This window comes from Hydra vulgaris, chromosome 06 (genome assembly GCF_038396675.1).
Source record: "Hydra vulgaris chromosome 06, alternate assembly HydraT2T_AEP".
Lineage (NCBI taxonomy): Eukaryota > Metazoa > Cnidaria > Hydrozoa > Anthoathecata > Hydridae > Hydra > Hydra vulgaris.
Window position 1 is genome coordinate 21,189,539 of NC_088925.1, and position 21,409 is coordinate 21,210,947.

Genomic DNA, 21,409 nt, shown 5'->3' on the forward strand with positions numbered 1-21,409 from the left:
GTGACTAATAAAATAATTTTAAAGACGAAGTTAAGATTAAATAGAAAAAGCAAAAGACAATAATAGACTAAGTACTTTATCATTGTAGGCTGTACTCCAGATAATAGCAACAAAACAATGTTATTAACATCACTTCAACATTGAAAAACATTCAAATGACCAGAGGGTTTGTGTCACAGTTTAAGAAAGTAAATTTGACAATTTATAGAATTGCTTAATATGCTGAAACAATACAATTACATTTAAATTTAAATTATCAAATAAGTTACTAAATTATTAGGTTTGAAGTGTTTCATTTATAGTTACAAAAAAGATATTATTTATTTTCTAAAAAAGTCATTTGTAATAATTTATTATTCGAAATGATTTGTTTTTTTATTGATAAAATGGCTTTTAATTTGTTCTCACGCACAAAATAATTTTTCATGATAAAATGGTGGGATTTGCCACACATGAAGTAAACTCTTTTTTAATCAGGTGCAAAAAATTAAAAACCCTCTTCTCTTGCTGTAAGCCAGATAAAAATGTTAAATCTAAAGCTGTTCAAGATAATTGCATTTGCACTTTTTTTTTTCAACAACTATGGCATGGTTAGTATTTGTTTATATTTGTTTGCCAAATTTGTTTGTATCTGTTTGCCAAACTGCTTTCAAAGCTACTTTTAAAAGGACAGCAAGTCAAAACACATCTTGTTTTCAGATATAAAGAAAATACTGAAAACTTTTTTTATTTTCATAAAAAAAACCCAGTCATCTTATTTTTAAACATATTTCTGTTGTTGTTTTTTTTCAATTAAAAAAGTAATAATAAGGTAATTAATATTGACCTTGTCTAAAAGAGAAAAACCATCACTTTAAGAAGCATGAATAAATAAATATAATGATGAATAATAAATAACGAAAAATAAGTAAAATGATGAAATTATTCCATACAAAGACCGATAAGAGAATTATAGCGGTAGTGAATAGAATTAGAAGTAATCTTAACAAATACTAATTTTGCTATAAATTGGGTATATGTTTTCCATGAGAGGTCACTAGTGAAAGATAATTTGTTAAGACATAAAAGAAAAGACTCGGTCAGACTCATTAACATTATTGTCAATGGTTAGCAGTAACAAATCCTAACATTTTTAAGCAAGATTTGGCCCTATAATGCAAAACTACCAGACAAAGGTCTGAACTATCAAAAAAATCATAAAATCAAGTTTATCTAATTTAGTGGCAAGATGGAGTAAAAATATAAAAAATGTCCTGTACAAAAAAAACATGTACAATTAAAGATGGTAAAAATCATGTAAAAATAACTTTCAAAACAATACCATAACATTATTTTTTTTTATAGGAGTCTGCAGGATAATGTAAAGACAATAAAACTTAAAAATTCCCCAAAAAAAAAATTTCAGTCTAGCCATATGTCAATATGAATCACTAATTCTAAGCAGTGAAAGTTATCAAAAGAAGAAGTTTAGGGAAATCAAGCTCTGACTTGAAGAAGAAAAGATTAGAGAGAAAAGTTAGATAAAAAGATTTTTGCAAATATTTTATATTACTCTCAGGTGAGTTAATAAAATAAGATTCATAAATAAGATGGAATGCTTTTGGTAATAATAGTTAAATATTCTTCTGAAGTTTCTAACATTTGAATTGAAATTCAAATGTTAGAAACTTGAAAAAAAACAAGATTTAGTTATCTTAGAATATTGGCTCATTCTTTTTTTTTTTTAGCAATACTTTTTTGCATTGATTTTTTGCAATGATTAAAAGACATCTGCTTTCAGAAGAGTTGTTCAAGTGAAAAAAAGGATTACAGTTATAAATAGGACAATAACCTAAGTGGGAATTTCATAACTGCAAATCTGCATAAGTGCAAACTGGTACTTAGTAGAGTTTAGGCAACTGCTTCTCACTTACGCAAGTTTACATTTTAGCAGATATACACTTGCACCTAATCAACCTTATTTTGAAAAAAACAGCTGCAAAAAAAGTTATGGGTTAGGTTTAGACTTAAAACCCAAATTAAAAAATAAATTAGGTTATAAATGAAATCAAAAAAAATGTAAAATGATGTAAAAAATTTAAGTATACTAAGTAAGCTTATACGCATATATATATATATATATATATATATATATATATATATATATATATATATATATATATATATATATATATATATATATATATATATATATAATATATATATATATATTTATATATATATGTATGTATGTATATATATATATATATAAATATATATATATATGTGTGTATATAAATATATATATATATATATATATATATTTATATATATATATATATATATATATACATATACATATATATATATATATATATATATATATATATATATATATATATATATATATATATATATATATATATATATATATATATATATATATATAAATATTAGGGCTGTCCAGAAATTATTACACAACCCAGAACATAGCCTAGTGAAGTTTTTCCCATTATACTATCAATTCTTTATTGAAAAACATTTTTTACAGATTTATTTAAAGTCTTCTAGGGGTTGCTCAAAGCTCTTGAACATTTTAAGTAAATTTTAACAGAAAATGTACAAAAATGCTATGTTATTTTTAGTATAACTGTCGAAAAATGTTGAAATTGATCAATTTAAGTTATTGATTAATTAAGTTATGGATGAGAATTGATAAGTTGATGATTATTTAAGTTATTGCGAGTATTTTTTTTTAAATTTTACACAATTTTGACCCAAATTTGACCCAAATCAAACAAATTGTATGTCATTTTCTAAAACACATAGGAAATAATGCTTTTGTTATAATAGTTATTTATTTTACCTGCATGCTATGATTGGGTACATACAATTTTGCATTTTTGTTTAGAAAAAATAGAAAATGTTGACTAGGAGTGGAAAAGAATTGAAAGTGACAAACCCAATTATACCGTCTTTGCCATTACCTTCGAGTGTTCCCGCAACTCCGTCATCTTCAAAACCTACCACTAGAACTAGTACAAATTTTTGGTTGATTGGTCAGCCATGTTCATCAATTACAGGAGCTAAGTTACCTACACGCAGGCAGGTGATGAAGTATGTTTTATATCTGAGACATGATCCTGATAGCGTTGGTAACAGTGTTAAGAATGAAGAAATTTCTTACATCGTTGCAGACAGTGTTGCAGATTTTTGGCACATGGCTCGCATCAAAACCAAAGTAAGACAAAACTGTATGTTTGATGTTCTTGGATTATGGAATGAATGGACCAGTTTAAAAAAAAATAGAAGTTGTGCCACCGACCCTGGTAACAAACGAGAAAACTTCATCTCAGAGCTTGATATGCTTTTCGACATTGGTGCTCCAGATGCAATTGATGACATAAGAAAATCTAGACTTCTATCTCAGAAACACAAAGATGATGACATTGCGTTTTATCTTGATCAGAAACATGAAAGAAAGTCTAGTATGAATGGCCAGAATAAAATTTTTGAAGCAAAGGCTTTACAGTTTCTGACCAGAATTGAACAGCAGCAACAACGACAAGAAAAAGAAACAGAAAGACTAGAGAAAAGAGCAGCTGCAGAGCTAGAAGGAAATTAATTTTTTGAAGAGTCCGCGGATGATGCACAAGTTGGTTGTACGGAAATTGATCCGGATTTTGAGCCAGATCACGTTATTGAAAAAATTATTGAAGTTTCAAGAATTTGTTACACTTCAAGTTCCCAGAAAAATTATGGAATGTGACGAGTTAACGACAGCAGCCGATCGGTTAAAGTTGTCCGACAATCAAACTACAATGATAGTTTCAGCTATATTAAAAGCAGCGGGTGGCAATCTAGACGACTTCGATGTATCCCGTTCAACTATGCGTCGAAAGCGAATGTCAAACAGACAGCACATTGCAGAAAACATAATGGAGAAAATAAAGGAAAAACCACCTCAATTTGGTGCCATGCACTGGGATGGAAAGTTACTGCAGGACTCTCTTGGTGATAAGTTTGAACGTCTAGCAATTCTTCTGTCAGGTTCACCAGAATTTTCATCGGGAAAATTGCTGGGTGTGCCACAACTAGGAGATTCTAAAGGACAAACTCAAGCTGATGCCTCATATAATCTCTTAGAAGCATGGGGATTAAAAGAATCAGTTGTCGCTTTGGTATTTGATACTACAGCAAGCAACAGTGGGGTCCATAAGGGTGCAGCTAAACTTATCGAAGAACTTGTTGATAAAAAGCTATTTTATCTTGCTTGTTGTCACCATATCCTTGAACTTGTAGCTAGCGCTGTTTGGAAATCACTGTTTGGTGAAATCAGAGGACCAGAAAACAAAATGTTTGCTACCTTCAAAGAGGCATGGTCAGGTCTCGATAAGCAATCACCTATCCAGTTGCTGAAAATTGAAAATCCATGGTTGTTGGAAGTTAAAGAACGAGTCATTGAAAATTTAAAAATGCTGCTCAATAGCAAGGAATCATCTGTGTTTCCTCGGGATGACTACCGAGAGTGCGCAGAAAATAATCTTATTGTTCTGGGTGAAACACCACCTCGTGGTACCCATTTCCTCAAACCTGAAGCCATACATCAGGCTCGTTGGATGGCTTGCAACATATATGCTGGGAAGATGTTCATGTTTTCAAAAGCAATGAAATACGACAAGGAAACTGTGATTAAACTGGAACGTATAAACAGATTCTTGGCTCTTTTTTACACTTCAGCATGGATGCAAGCCAGTATTGGAGCCGATGCTCCCGTAAACGATCTAGAACTCATTCATGACATGATGGATTTCCACAATGTAGACAGAGAAATTGCAGATGTTGTGGTAGCCAAACTAAACAACCATCGATGGTACCTCACTGAAGAAGTTGTTCCTTTTGCTTTATTTAGTCATCATCCTAAAATGAGTGACCATGTTAAGCAAGAAATAGCAAACAAATTGTGGACAATAGCAGTGCCTGAAAACTTCCGAATGGGTAAACCAATCTTCAGACAAATCAAACGCAACACAACATTGAAGAGTCTGTTAGGACCAGAGTCACATATGTTGTTCCAGAATCTCAACATCAGAAGAGATTAGCTTGCTAAACCAGTGAATCAATGGGCAGCAGATGAAGACTTCCAAGTTGCTAAAAAGTTTGTTCGAACAGTAAAAGTTGTCAACGATGCTGCCGAACGAGGGGTCAAACTAATCTCAGATTTTGCAACAATAATAACAACAGATGAACAACAGAGAGCATGGCTATTGCAAGGTGTGGAACAACATCGGAAGCTGTTTCCAAGTTTTGACAAAAAAACACTAAACATTTGAAACTAATAACTTGAACTTACTAACTTGAAGGGACAATTTCGACATTTTTCCTCATTTTGGACCTTAAAAACTATGAAAATATTGAATTATTTTCCAGAAATATATGTAGAACGTAAACAAACATGCACAAGTTGTGCATCATATTACTACTATATAAAAAATAACAATTTCCATAATTACTTTAATAAATTTAATTGAGTAAGAAAAAGTAAGAACAAAAGTAAGATAGCGTTTTAATACATTTTCTGTTATATTTTAGTTAAAATGTTCAAGACCTTTGAGCAACCCCTAGAAGACTTAAAATAAATCTGTAAAAAATGTTTTTCAATAAAGAATTGATAGTATAATGGGAAAAACTTCACTAGGCTATGTTCTGGGTTGTGTAATAATTTCTGGACAGCCCTAATATATATATATATATATATATATATATATATATATATATATATATATATATATATATATATATATATATATATATATATATATATATATATATACACACACATACATACAGACATACATGCATATGTATACATACACATTTAGCCACTATGTATTCAATATATATTTAATCATCTTCAATGATGATAATTTATTTTTCATTTACATCATTATCAATGGTTGTTCTTCTAGATATTGTTGGACATCAAAAAGATATTTTAGTGCGTTTTAAATCTGTGTTAGATGGAAGTCCAGCAGATGTTTTTAAAGTATGTTTTAAATATACAAATAATATTTTACTGTGTGAAGCTTTAATAGTCATAATACTTTATAGTTAATTTTTTTATTATTTGTAATTCTTGCAACATTTAAAATTTTTTTATTTTATCAATGCACAATAAAAATTGTTTTAAATCTAATCAAATTATGTTTCATGAAAGCAATATTTCTAAATACCAGAATTTTCATAACAGTCTTTAAAGGGGTTTAAAAATTGTTCAGATTGAAAATTGTTTCATTCAAGACTATCAAATCTAAACAGCAAGGCTTGAAATGGCACAATCAAATGGAAGATGGAGGCTGACTAAAAACACTTTATTTTCAGCAAAAAAAATCATAACATAAATATCTCAATATTTCCAGCTCAATTAAAAAATTAAAATTATTTATCTATTTAAATTGCACCTTTAATACTTTTTGTAATCAAGTTTTTTCTACTTTAAAGCAGCCAGTTTTGTATATAAATTTATAAGATCTATTGAAAAAGCAAAAAGTATAATAAACTGATGATCTTGACTGATTTTAAGTCAAGTTAATTTTATCTATCAAATTCTTCAATCAAATCTTTTAATATGTTAATTTTTTAATGTTGCATCTGCTTTTATTGAAGTTTTTATTCTATTTCTATGGTTTTTAGCACATTTCTGTTGTTTTGAAAAAATGTTGACAATTGTCTTTATTAGAGATGTGACACGTTTTTTTGGTTCTTGTTTTTTTGGTTTTTTGGTCGTTTTTTTGGGGGGCAAAATGCAGGGGTCCAGTTTTTTGTTTTTTTTTGTGAAATATTTAAAAGTTCATTGTTAAAATCACTAAATTTAACTTTAATGGCAATATCTGATCATATTTTAATTTATGATTTAAATAGGACAATTAATATTGAAAATAACTGAAATTATTTTTATTTTGGTATGCTTTAACCCTTTCAGGCCCAAGGTATGACAATTACCTGCATTTTAAAAATCTTCTAAAGATTTTATATACTATAGGCACCGTTAGCATAAAATCAAATTTTTCCTTGCCATGGAAACTATAACGGGACAGATATGTCCCGATAGGCAAAATAGAAGTAAAATATGTTTATATATATATATATATATATATATATATATATATATATATATATATATATATATATATATATATATATATATATATATTACATTAACACATGAGCTGTATTTAGTTAGACTGTCTGTGTAGGCGTAGAGTAAAACTGGGTGGCTAAGTAAGATTAGGTGAGTGGTGGTGTTGGGTGTAAGGGTGATATTAAATGGGTGCTTTTTTGGTGAAAACCATTTTAGGGCCATGTAGAATTTCTTACCCCGGTAAAATAATTATAAAAGAAATATTTCTATATAAAACAAATGACTTTGTATATTACATATGATACTCTCTAAAACAATTTCTTTTAACATTAATGCATAAATAAACTTTGCATGTGCTGCACTTGATGAAAGGTCGTGCTTCAATTTTATTTTTGAAGCATACTACGCACCTTCCTCGACTTGAACTATGCTCTGGCCAATGGATGCCAAGATTTTCCTTCTGAATTGATACTGGAATAGAAAAATTTGATTTTTTTCTTTTGTTAGTAGACAACTCGCGTGATCGAGTTGATGAAATTGGTCACCTAATTTTTGGTGGTTTACCTATTGTTACCAATGATTGTGCCACTAATCTTCGAAAATTGAGAAAACTGATATTATCTTTTAATTTCTTGTAGACAACATAAGCATTGCAAACAGTTCTATCAATTAGACCAAAAAGAATGCGGTGCCACCACTTTAGAGATTTCCTGGATGTGCCATAAAGAGAACAAAGCATATCAGCTTTGTTGACACCCCCCATATAAATGTTATAGTCTTTTACCACCTGAGGACATGAGATCATCACAATACTGCCATCTTTATTTTTTCGTTTGATCTCTGTTTTTTCAGTGCCATGAAAGTTAGATATGATATGCACTGGTCTATTATCCATCCATTTATAAATGACACTGTTATCTGTCAAAACTTTGTAATCAAAGCCTCCCTCTTTAAATCTTAATCTTTACATAAATTTAATTTAATAAAAGGCAGATACTTTCTATCGATACGCAAAGTTCCACAACACATAACATGATGTGAAAATAAATACTCCATGAGTGGAACAGATGTGAAGTAGCTGTCGATGTAAACTTTGTTTCCTTGTAAAGACTTCGTCATTTGATAAACAACTTTATCACCTAATCCAAAATACTTTAGCATTGTATGATCAGTAAATTTATTGTTCTTTCCGTGATATATTTCAAATTTAAAAAGGTATCCATCCAATCAGCTATCAACCAAAGCTTGTATCTCCTTTTAATTGGTTTCTTAGGGTTATATTGTTTTAAAGAACTACGACCCTTAAAAAGTATCATGCTCTCATCAATACTAAGATAACACAATACATTGTATAATTTGGTAAAGTTGTTATTCAAACTGTCTATCAATGGACATAACTTATATAATTTATCTGTATTGTCAGCTGGTATTGCAATGTTGTTGTTTAAATGTGTATTTGAAAGTACTTGAATAAACCTAATTTGTGGAATGATATCTGAAACAAATGGCACTGTCAAATTGGTTTGATTACTCCAGTAGTTTCTCCAGGAAGGAAGCTTATGATACCCCATCACCATATTGATTCCGATGAAAGCATACAAATCATTTTTTGTTAGCACTGGAACTTTTTTCTGTGACTGATGTAAATACAAGTTACTCTGATAAGTAATAGATTTCATAATTTCATCGTCAAAGTATTTCAAAAAATAATCTACTGGGTTTTTGCATTCATCAAAATTAACATTTACAGGACCTGTACATGAACAAATGATTCAAAATTATTTTGACTTATCATTACTAATCATTAATTTATACAATTAATTTAATCATCTTGCTCAGCTTGAATTCGGTCTACTAATACAAAATCTTCATCCTCTGTATCTGATGATTCCAGATCACTGTTATTTTGCTATTGGAATAACTTCTAAGATAATATTCGCAACTTCAGCAGCAGAGTAATATCTTTTTGACTCATTTTTTATTTTTTCACTAAAAGATAGCAACAAATAAGCATTTTATACAAAAAAGACTTCGAAAAGCCTGATAATACAATACAAGAATGGTAATGCAGATATAAAGTCTGTATTATTTTTATTCTACTAAGATTAAATAATATATAAAAAAAGTTTCAAAGGTATAGCATGATCCTTTACAGAACTACATATTATAATGTAGCTTATTAAATCTAAGCAACATTTTTTGGTTGTCACTGTTTTATGAATTAAAAAAATAACCTCAAAAAACCTGTGAATGAGACAAAAAGTTGTTTGGAAGTATTGCTTAACTATGTGACAAGCGTTTTGATTAATTTTTATACAGATATGAACAAAAGCTGAACCTCTATATAGTTTTAAATGAACCGCAACATATATGTCCTGTCGGGCGGGAAAGGGTTAAGGTTAACACAGTTGAAGCAGTCCTGTATAAAAACTTCTTTAAAATTTTATCCTTATTGGTTTTAGTGTTATATATTGATACAATAAACATTGTTTATTTACATTTATTACACTTAATTAGATTTAACAATTGATGAATAAGACTTAGCTGAATGACAGGTCAAGCAAGAATGAGTTTTTTTTGATGGAACTAGAGATGATAACTCTTTTTAGCTGCAACCATGATAGAATTTGTAGAAAAGAGAAACAGATGCAACTTTACGAAAATCGGAAAGAGGCTCAAGCTTAGCAGTTCAAACTATGTTAACAATGCGTTTTTGGACCTTGTTTAGAAGAAAAAGAGCATCATGAGAAGAGCCAACCCAAATATGACAACAGTATTCCATACAGGGGCAAACAAAAGATTTGTAGAGGGAGAGTATGAAATCAAGGGTAAGAAAATGACGATCGTGATAAAGGGATGCTAATTTAGCAATAGATTTTATATTTTGTTTACACGAAAGGTCAGTAGTAAACGATAATCCAAGAAGATGTAAAAAAGAAGACTCACTAAGAGGGTTGCCAATTATTAATATATGAATGTCGACAGTATTGTGGTAGTTGTTTGCAGTGAATAACTGAATTTTGTAGGAGTTAAAATTTATAAGCCAAAGTTTGTGAGCCCCAATCTGTTACAGAAGTGAGATCAAATTTAAGATCGGCTGCTTGTTCTAAGCAATCAAAAAGAGAAGACTTTTTGTCATGACAGGAGTAAAAAGTTGAGTCATCAGCAAAACTTTAAATGTAAGGTTGTCAGGAAGATCAATAATGTAGATAAGAGACAAAACAGGACCAAGGATAAAACCTTGAGAAACTCAAGAAGTTACTGGAAATAAATAAGACTGTAGGCCTTCGAGGATAATTTTAATAAAGCGGTTAAAAAGAAATGAGTTGATTATCTCAGATACACAATTTGAAACCAGCTCATGGAGAAGACCAGCATGCCAAACTTTGTTAAAAGCTTTATATATATACAGTAGGGTGTCCCAAAAAACAACATTTTTAAAAAATATATGCAGAGATCCCCTTAATGTGTTCTATCTAATACAAAAACACTAGATTTAAAATTTTTTTGAATAAAAAATATTTTAAGGGGTCCCTCAAGACCCTGGAATATTTAATGTGTCCCTAATATTTTCAAAAAAAAAAATTTTCAAAAATATGTCAACCTGGTACCCAAATGAAGCGAAATTATATAAAAATTTCAAAAATAATATAGATTTCAAATATAGAATTGTTATTTTTGGTTTTATTAGATGAAAAATTTTGTTTTTTAACAAAAAACAAAAAAATGCATTTTTTATGTATTTTTATGACAATTTTGATAAATAAATTAAAATTTTTCCAAATTAAATATTATTTTTGAAATTTTTATATAATTTTGCTTCATTTGAGTACCAGGTTGACATACTTTTAAAAAAACTTTTTTTTTGAAAATATTAGGGACCCATTAAATATTCCAGGCTCTTGAGGGACCCCTTGAAATATTTTTTATTCAAAAAAATTTTAAATCTAGTGTTTTTGTATTAGATAAAGCACATTAAGGGGGTCTCTGCATATATTTTTCAAAAATGTTGTTTTTTGGGACACCCTTATATACAGTACTGTGGATAAGTTTTAGGCCACTTACATTTTTTCAAAAAGTCCTGGAGAATTCTTCTCTAATATTTAAGTTTGTAGTTCTAAATTATAAACTTATTAAAACATATGTATTTCACACAAAATATGGAAAAATTACAAATTTTTTAATGCCAAATTTCATAAAAAACTCCTAATATTTACTATGTCCTCCTTTTGCCTCAATCCCAGTCAATATTTGCCAGGGAATAGATTCATACAAGTTAGTTATAAAATCCTGGGGTATGTTGTACCATTCTCTTTGAAGTACTTCAAAACATTCTTCAGCATTTTGGGGAACATGTTCAACCTTCTTTCTGTCCAGGTAATCCCAAATATGCTCAATTATATTCAAAACTAGACTCTGGGGAGGCCATGTCATCAATTCCAGTACTCCTTTCTCTGCCATTTCATTTGAATATTTTTTTGCCACTAGGAAACAATCTTTTGGGTCATTGTCCTGCTGCAGAATAAAATTATGACCTATTAGTTTCATTACGGAAGATACAGCATGGTGCCTTAGGATATCCACATAACGTTCCCCGGTGAGTCACCCCTCTATTTTGATCAAATCATATACTCCAGATGAAGATAAACAGTCCCAAACTTGTAAAGAGCCTCCTCTGTGTTTAATAGTAGGGTTTAAACACTCGGGCTGATAGACTTCTTCAATTCTTCTTCAAACATATTGGTTTCCTTTTGTTCCAAAAATTTCGAATTTAGACTCATTGGTGTAGAGAACCCGATTAAACATTTTCTGGGCCCAATCTTTGTGTTGTTTTGCATATTTAAGTCGTTTTTCTTTATTGCCACACCATAATAATGGTTTTCGAATTGCGACACACCCTCTTAATCCCAATTTAAGTAGGTACTGTTGAATAAAAGAAGAGCTGACATTTTCCCCAGTTGCTGTGTTAATGTCTTTTGCCAACTCGGTTGATGCTTTTTTTGTATTTCTTAAAGATAGGATTTTTAAATATTTATTGTCATCTTTTGTTAGCCTAGGAGGTCTACCACTTTTCTTTCTATTTCAAGGGAGCCAGTTTCTCTGATTTCTGTAACAGCATTCTTCGAATATCCTGTTTTGGATGTAGTTGTTATGACACATCGTTTTAATAAATAAATAAACAAATCCCTCATGTTTCCTCATCAATTTTGTTTATTTATTTAAAATAATATATAGAAAAATACGTCTAATTATACAAGTGGTCTAAAACTTATTCACAGTACTGTATATATATATGTATATATATATATATTTTTTTTTTGTTCTTTATTACAATATTTATAATACAGATACAAAAATATATATAAAAAAAAGAAAAGTTAAAAAGTCAAGATATCATTAAGAAATAAATAAAAAATTCAAATATAAAGAACGTGGATGCTCAAAGAAGACCATCAGGTCTTGTCACAGAGAAACCACTATTGAAAATATTAGAACGTTTTTTTTTTAATTTTTTTTATTTTTTAATAGTTATTTCCTTTTGTTATGGTGTTTACGGTTTGCATCAATCAAATTACTATGTCTTCCGAACAGCTGACTCAAGCGAACAATGATGTCCATAATTTAGTAGATAAATCACTTGCGCATACTGAATCTAATTTAACAAAAATAATCACTGAATCTTAATTTTCGCTATATATTATTTACTGAATATAATCAATATAATTTCATTTCGTTTCCAATAAATCACTGAATATAATCAATATAATTTCATTTCATTTCCAGATTGAATATAATGCATTTCCAGATTGTTCAAAAAGTTGTGCAAAAGGACCTAGATAGCCATACAATGGTTATCGCTGTGTGTTAAGCCAAATTACCATGTTTCCGTTTACGCTTCTGACAACTTTTTTTTTCTTTTTTTTTTTTTTTATTATTATTATTATCATTTTCGATGTTTTTATTCTCAATATTTATTTATTTTTGTTCAATTTATTTTATTACAAAATTAAATTTGATAGTAAAATTATATAAAGTTCACAATATAATATTAAAAATTAAAATAAAAATAAACATAAACAATATTACATAATAAACATAAACAATATTAAAAATAAACATAAACAGTATTACAATAGAAGAGTTCTAAAAATTAAAAACTAAAACATGTTAAATAATTCACTAAAACTAAACATGTTAAATGATTGCTTGTTGATAAAAAAAACAAACAAAAAAAATAAATAAAAAAGAATATGCATTAAATATGCATTAAATATATACATATGCTAATATAGATAAGGGATTTTCAAAAATTTAAAAGTAGATTAGTATATTTTCAGTTTAAATATGAGTTTTTTAAGATTTTGTTTAAAAGAATCAAAATAACATTCTTGAGAAAAATCTTTAGAAGTATTTAGAACTATACTATTCCATAAAAATGGTCCGCGAAATGAAATAAAAAATTTTCCAAATTTAGTTTAAAAAAATGGTTGTCGAATTAAATTATCGTTCCTTAAAATATATTTATTTCTATTTCTTTGTAAATATATGTAACAAAAAGAAATGGGTGATAGGTGGGTCTTGCATTTATACATAAAACAAAGAATGTTAAAAACATTTAACTCATATATATTGAGTGCTTTCATATCATATAAAAGAGGCTTAGCGTGAGCAAAACGGTCCTTAAAATTTATAAGGCGTGCTATGTGCTTCTGTTGCCGATAGAGAGGTTTAAGTTTACTATTATAAGTGATACCCCAAGCAATGTTTGCATAATTAATATGGCAATGAATTAACAAATAATATAATTAAATTAAGGTATGTTTTATCAAGAACATTTCTTATATTGTATAAAATGCCTATACTCTTTGAAATTTTTATTGCATAAGTTAGCAATGTGGCTTTTCCAATTAAGATTTTCATCAATATATACATCTAAAAATCTTGTCACTAGAACTCTTTTAATAATTATATTATCAATAAAAAGAAAAGGTAAGTTGCTTGGCAGCTGGCACTTTTTGCTATAAGGATGAAAATCCATTTAGTTTTATCAATATTTAATGATAGTTTGTTTAATCTAAACCATTCGGAAATTTTGGCTAGTTCAATGTTCATGTTGCTAAAAAGTGTAAAAATGTTTTTATGAGAAAGGAATAAGTTAAAATCATCAGCAAACATAATTGTCATTTGGTTAGAAGCTTTAGGTAGATCATTAATATATATTAGAAATAGAAGGGGTCCTAATATGGATCCTTGAGGAACTCCACATGAAATATTTAAGAAATTAGATGATACGTTATCATCCGCATAAACAAATTATTTCGATTATTTAGGTAACTTTTAAGCCAAATTAATATATTTCTAGTAATTCTATACCACTCTAACTTTTTAAAAAGAATTTTGTGATCAATAGTATCAAAAGCTTTTGCCAAGTCAATGAAAACACTTAAGGTAAATTGAGAATTTTCAAATGAGTCAGATATATTTCTTGTAAATTGTAAAATGGCATGTTCAGTGGAATTGTTTTTTTGGAATCCATATTGATTGCTGAATTATAAATTGTTTATAGTAAGATGATTATAAATTTTATTGTACAATATTCATTCTAAAATTTTAAAGAATACAAAAAGTAGTGAAATTGGATGATAGTTACTTATAATCTGAATGTCACCAGCTTATAATATTGGTTTTTGACTTTTGCTAATTTTAGAGCTTGTGGAAAAATCCCCTGATTAATTGATATTGAAAAAATCTTAAAGAGTATATCTTTTAAAACCTCAAATGAACTTATAATAATGTTGCTGTTAATACCATCAGGGCCTACTGCTTTGTTAGATTTCAACATTTTAAATGCAATTTTAAACTCTTGAAAAGATAATTCAAAAGAGTTCAAGTAAGAGTTTAGAGGAAAACATAGATCAATCATTAAACTGTTTGCTTTCGGAATGTTTTTTGCAAAATTTGATCCTACAGACTCAAAATATTTATTAAACTCTTCCGTAATTTGCTTTTATCATATAAAAATTCATTAATTTATGTTAATAATTAATTATGTTATGTTAATATATTATGTTAATAAATTATGTTATGTTAATATATTATGTTAATAATAAATTATGTTATGTTAATATATAAATTATTTAATGTTTTTTTCAAATAAAGCATTTATCTTATAATAAAAATATATTATTTTTTATATGAAAAAACACCACCATCTGCAATTGATCTCAATTTTGCTCCGACGCCTTTCATATACGACTGTAAAAAGTTTAAATCAATTTCTTGTAGTTTTAGTTTAATGCGATCAATCAAAACTTGCTCTGTTGAAGCTTGAAGCTTGCCAATCTTCCTCGTTAACCTTCTGTGCCAAATGTCCCCAAAATATTTCAATTGGTCGGGCTTGAGGCACATTTGGGGGATTGGATTCTTTATCAACGTAATAGACATATTGGTCCATCCAATTTAGAGAATCTTTAGAATAATGAGAACTTACTAAATCTGGCCAAAATAAATAGTTAAAGTCTTCATGATACTTGTGAAGAAATGGAAGAAGTCGTTTTTTTAAACATTTATTAATATAGATTGATGAATTGATTGCTACAGCCTTGGAAGTGCGAAACAATGGCTCGGACATACCACGGTCAGATATGGCTATCCACATTAAAAATGTTTTTGAAAATTTCTCTTTTCCTATAAAACGAACACTTTCTGGGCATGTCTTTTTGTTGTTTGTGTAGTATCCAGATTTTCCAGGCATGTTGTCCCCTGCAAAACAAAAGTATTTTTCGTCATCAATGACTAGAAGCGATTTTGTGTTATAGAGTTGGTTAACTAGTTTCCTGCTTCTTTTGTTTTATAGTGTATTTTGGAGTCTTTTCACGTTTTCTATATTTAATATTCATTTTTTTTAACTGACGACCAATTGTTGATTGACTTACACCAAATTTAATACCTATTTTTCTCTGACTGACCCCATTTCGATTGTTGACAAGTCTCGTTAATTCGGCTTTCTTTTCTCTAGTCCAGGATGTCGGACAACCAGGGTGCTTTCTATCAGAAAACGATTGAACAGTTTCAAGTCTTTTTAGGTTATCATATATTGTACTTCGAGCAAATCCTTCCTTTTTAAATGATTTACGATTTTTTTTTTTTATTATATTAGGTTTATTTACAAAAAGCATTTTTAGTCGCTTTCGAAAAGGTTCTCGTTCAGCTGCATTTAACCTCATTTTAAATAATTGTGTTTCAAATAATAAAGTTTATATTTTATAGAACGTTTATGCCTACGCATAAAACCACAAAAACTAATTATTATGGTCAAATAATGAAATTAGGATTTGTCCGATAACTTCCTCATCACCTGTTTCATGGGTATAAAAGTAGTTGCATTAATTTTGCAAAGCATTAGAGTCAGTAAAATAATTAAGACCAGGATCAGATTCCTCGCCTAATAAGATATCCATAGTTCAAAAAATATTATAAAAACTAGACTCAAAATTTAAGGTTGCATCAGAATCCATTTAATTTTTGTTTTTTCATAATCGAAATGAGATCAAAGAATTTCTTTTATAAATCCTGTGTGATTTATTTGTTATATATAACTTTAGCGTACTTACCCTTTGCCCTTAAATCTTTTGCCTCATTCAGGAGTTTTTTTTGCAATTCCAGCGTATGATCACTATAATCTTTATTTATACAAACCTTTTGAGTCTATAATTTCATCATCGTCTATTTTCCTAATATCGTGGCTTTGTCTTTGTAGTTAAGAAATCTTACTACGATATATATATATATATATATCGTAGTAAGATATATATATCATAGTAATATAATATATATATATATATATATATATATATATATATATATATATATATATATATATATATATATATATATATATATATATATATATATATATATATATATATATATACTTATATATATATATATAAGTATATATATATATATATATATATATATATATATATATATATATATATATATATATATATATATATATATATATATATATATATATATATATATATATATATAAACTAATTTAAAACATCAGATAATACGAATCAATACTAAAAATATTATATTATATGCTGATGATGCCGGTGCCTATATTCCAGCAAAAATTTCTAATAAGTTATTTAGTATTGAGAGATTTCTTATTATCTGATGTTTTAAATTAGTTTATATATATATATTGTTGTACAAGATGTAAACATTTAAATCATATATATCTTTATACCCTTTCCCCTCCCCCTCCCTCCCTCTTCTCCCACTTTATAGTTTAGATAAAAAATCAGAACTCATTTTTTTTTTTATGTGCTGTGGTTATCTTTTGGTAAATAATTTATGTCTAATTTAAGTTTAATTGTCTCATATTTAGTTCATGCTTAAACTCATTTTCTATTCAACAGGTCCCTAATATTGTTTAAAAAATGTTTAAATTAAAAAGGTCAACTTGATACTCAAATGAAGGGAAATTTTATATAAATCTATAAAATAAAAAAATTTTAAACAAAGATATCAAGAAACCTATTGAAGTTTTTCTGCAATAGATTCTAAAAATAGATTAACACAAAAGATAACCACACCACATTAAAAACATTGAGTAGTGATTTTCTATCTAAAGAGGGTTTTAAAGCACCATAATATTTATATATACATTCATCTATATATAAAGGGAAAGGATATTTTTAAATTATTGAGTGATTTATTTTTGTTCTTCTTGTTGGTAATCAATTATGATTAAGCTCTCCATACAGGGGGCAGAAATAAAACCTTAGTCGCCCATTTATTTAAACCTCTGAACCAAATTAGCAAAATTGAAAAAGTTAAATGCTTTTTTTTGCCTTAAGATGATGTCTAAAAATTGAACTTGAAAAATAAAGCATGTTAAATAATTTTGCAAGTGTTCTGATAATAGTGCAATAGGAAAATGTCTAGATTAATAAATCATGTAATTAGAAAAAAAATGCAGATAAAAAATAAATTACAAATAAATAAAATATGAATCATCAGATTAAGGTGGTCTGGGAAACTCCGTAAATAATAATAATTCAAAATTTTTAAATTTTCTTTGAAATTAAGTTTAGTATAGGGCTTTTTTTTTATAAGGGCCTACTAGCGATATATGTTTTTTTGACAAATATAACAAACAAAAAATGTAAGACTAAATTACTAGACAATATAAAAATGCTCAAATAAGTAAACAATCTCTATAGATTGCTTATTTTTTTGAGCATTTGAAGTCTGATATTAAATTTGCATGGTATTATATACTAATATATTTACATTATCAAAATTAAAATGGTAACTTTCTTATAGGGTAAGAATAGTTTCTATATAATGAGAGTATCACAGTTGTTAGTAACAAACCAAAAAATAAACATTTCCATACAGTATGCCTAGATATATAACTAACTTAAAGCTAATTTAACTTAGTTATTAAAAAATTATGTTAAATTGGTGTTTATACATCTAGTTGTGCTTTTGATGGTCATATACTGAAAATGTACTAAAATAAAGGAAACTATTCCAAAATTTATGCAAAAAAAACAACTTAAAAATTGTTTAAAAAAAGCAAAACAACACTAAAAACACCAAAAAAACAAGTTTTTTTGACCCAAAAAAGCGCCAAAAGAAAAAAAACTCTTTTTTTTTGCAACTATAGTCTTTACACATTGAATGATAGCTTGCAAAGAATCCCATCATAAAACATTGGAAAATTATAAATATACAAACTTTGTATATTTATAATTTCCTATGCATCAATATAAAATTGCAGAAAAGCAATAGTACCTTTAACTTTTTCTAGCTTTATAAGTGGGTTAATTTTCTATGTTTAACGTTTCATCATAAAGACCAAAAATTACTTATTTCACATATTGTCTTTCTGCAGGATTTCTGTGAAGCAGTTCATTTTTTTAAACAATATTGAAATGACTAAAAAAGAGTTTCTATATGAATAATTATTTGTGATCAGTTAAAAATTAACTAAGTTCAATGAATTTATGATCTCAACTGAATTGATTTAAATTTTTAAATCATCTAATGAACTGATGAACTCAAGTAAAAAGCTAGTTAACTCACAAATTTATAGACTTCTCAGTTTCTTAACATCTTTCCTCTTCTTCAAATGCTGGAACTTCTTGACTCTACCCATGGGTTTTTACTTGTGCCTCCTTAATATGCAAACTTCTCCAAAGCAACTCTTTATTGTCATCTCCTTATGAGGGTACAGCTTTAAAGCTCAGTTTAGTGATTCTGATGTTGGCTAATAGTAAGGTTTGCCAAAGACCGTGGTAGCTCTCAGAGAGGCTAGTTCAATTTACAACTGTAAAATATCAGTGTATAAACAGTGCCATGCTCCACATGAATGGTGTCCCTGTTAGTGCTTTTGGTGTGCATTGTCAAGGCAATATAAGGAGTTGTTAGTTTTGACTTTAGATTATTCAGCAGGACTGAGTCATCTACATAGCTTATTTCTTCGGATGCCATGCATCTATAAATGATTAATTTACCTAATTACTAATTTATAAGAAAATTTAACATAAAAATCCATTATACCACTTAATTGCTTCAATCTATCTTTTACAAATATTCATTGTCTTTGAAGTATCTTTTCATCAGTTGAATCTTACTGCTTGCAAAATTCGCCAGACTTGCTCTTTGTGAGACTTCCTTTGGAAGATTTTCAGCTTCTTGAAATGATTCATTATTGGCGTCCTCCACATCATTTCTGTCTCCTCTAGACAAAGGCCCCATCATGATTATATCAACATCTTCATCGTTTTCTTCAGCTTCAATGATAGCATCACACAGAAATAGATGGGCTCTAATTCTTGGGGCATAGAATGAAGCTGTTGAGCATTCCAATATATATATATATATATATATATATATATATATATATATATATATATATATATATATATATATATATATATATATATATATATATACATATATATATATATATATATATATATATATATACATACATATATATATATATATATATATATATATATATATATATATATATATATATATACATATATATATATATATATATATATATATATATATATATATACATATATATATATATATATATATATATATATATATATATATATATATATGACAAGTTGTGATTTGGTAAAAGAGATATACCCAATTAATATTTTTATTTTAAATTTTAGAATACATTATTTTATAGAGTTAAGTCTTTTAATACGGTATATCCCAAGCAGCACAGCACCTTGAACCAATGTTTGCCTAACATTTCTTGTATTGTTTTGATGTTGGGCCAACATAGCTGCTCAGGATATATGTAGCAGTTTGGTTTTCTCACCTTATATTGTGAAATTGACGTTGGGCCAACATAGCTGCTCAGGATATATGTAACAGTTTGGTTTTCGCTTCTTATATTAAAATTTTTTGATATATAATTCAAAAAAACTTTTTGTTCATTTTTGTACATTCTTCTGAAGGATGTTTTGACATGTATAATCATTTCTTTATATGATCGTGTTTAGTGTGTATATGTATATTTATATATTAATATATATATATATATATATATATATATATATATATATATATATATATATATATATATATATATATATATATACATTTATATATATATTATATATATATATATATATATATATATATATATATATATATATATATATATATATATTTAATTATTCTAGGAAAATAATTTGGGTCGCGGTTTATTAAGAATACATTGTTAAGAATACATGAGAAACATTGCTGAATTTAAGGCAATTTTCCTCAAAAAATACATTTTTTGCTTATAAAAAAACTTCTGTATTTGGGCAACACCCAAAACTTGCCCAAATATGCTCAACGTCAAAAAGCTTTGTCAAACCCGAAACCAAACTCTTAGTCAATTTAGTGGTAACCTTCTTGCATGTTCTTCCTACATCACTCGATGTGATATACTGAAGTTTCTGCAACTTTCTATTTTAGTATGATGTCAGATAGTGGATCTAAGTGAGCTCTATTAGTTATTATATATATATATATATATATATATATATATATATATATATATATATATATATATATATATATATATATATATATATATATCTATGTGTGTGTGTGTGTATATGTGAATAAATTAGTAGAAAATCACTTAACAATTTTTTATTATTTTACATGTTTCATAAAAAAAGACTTGTCAGAAATGAAGGCTCATAATGATAAACTTCAATTTATATTAAAAAAAAATTA

General features: G+C 27.6%; 1 protein-coding gene across 8 annotated transcripts in view; it reads left to right on the forward strand.

Moving 5' to 3' along the window:
* LOC136081717 (aryl hydrocarbon receptor-like) overlaps positions 1–21,409 on the forward strand; it is a 125,594-nt gene that overhangs the window by 60,305 nt on the left and 43,880 nt on the right. For all 8 annotated transcript variants that reach the window (XM_065799542.1, XM_065799544.1, XM_065799539.1 and 5 more), the window contains one exon: positions 5,949–6,025. In XM_065799542.1, coding sequence (XP_065655614.1) covers positions 5,949–6,025 — 77 coding nt within the window. The remainder of the gene's footprint in view (positions 1–5,948; positions 6,026–21,409) is intronic.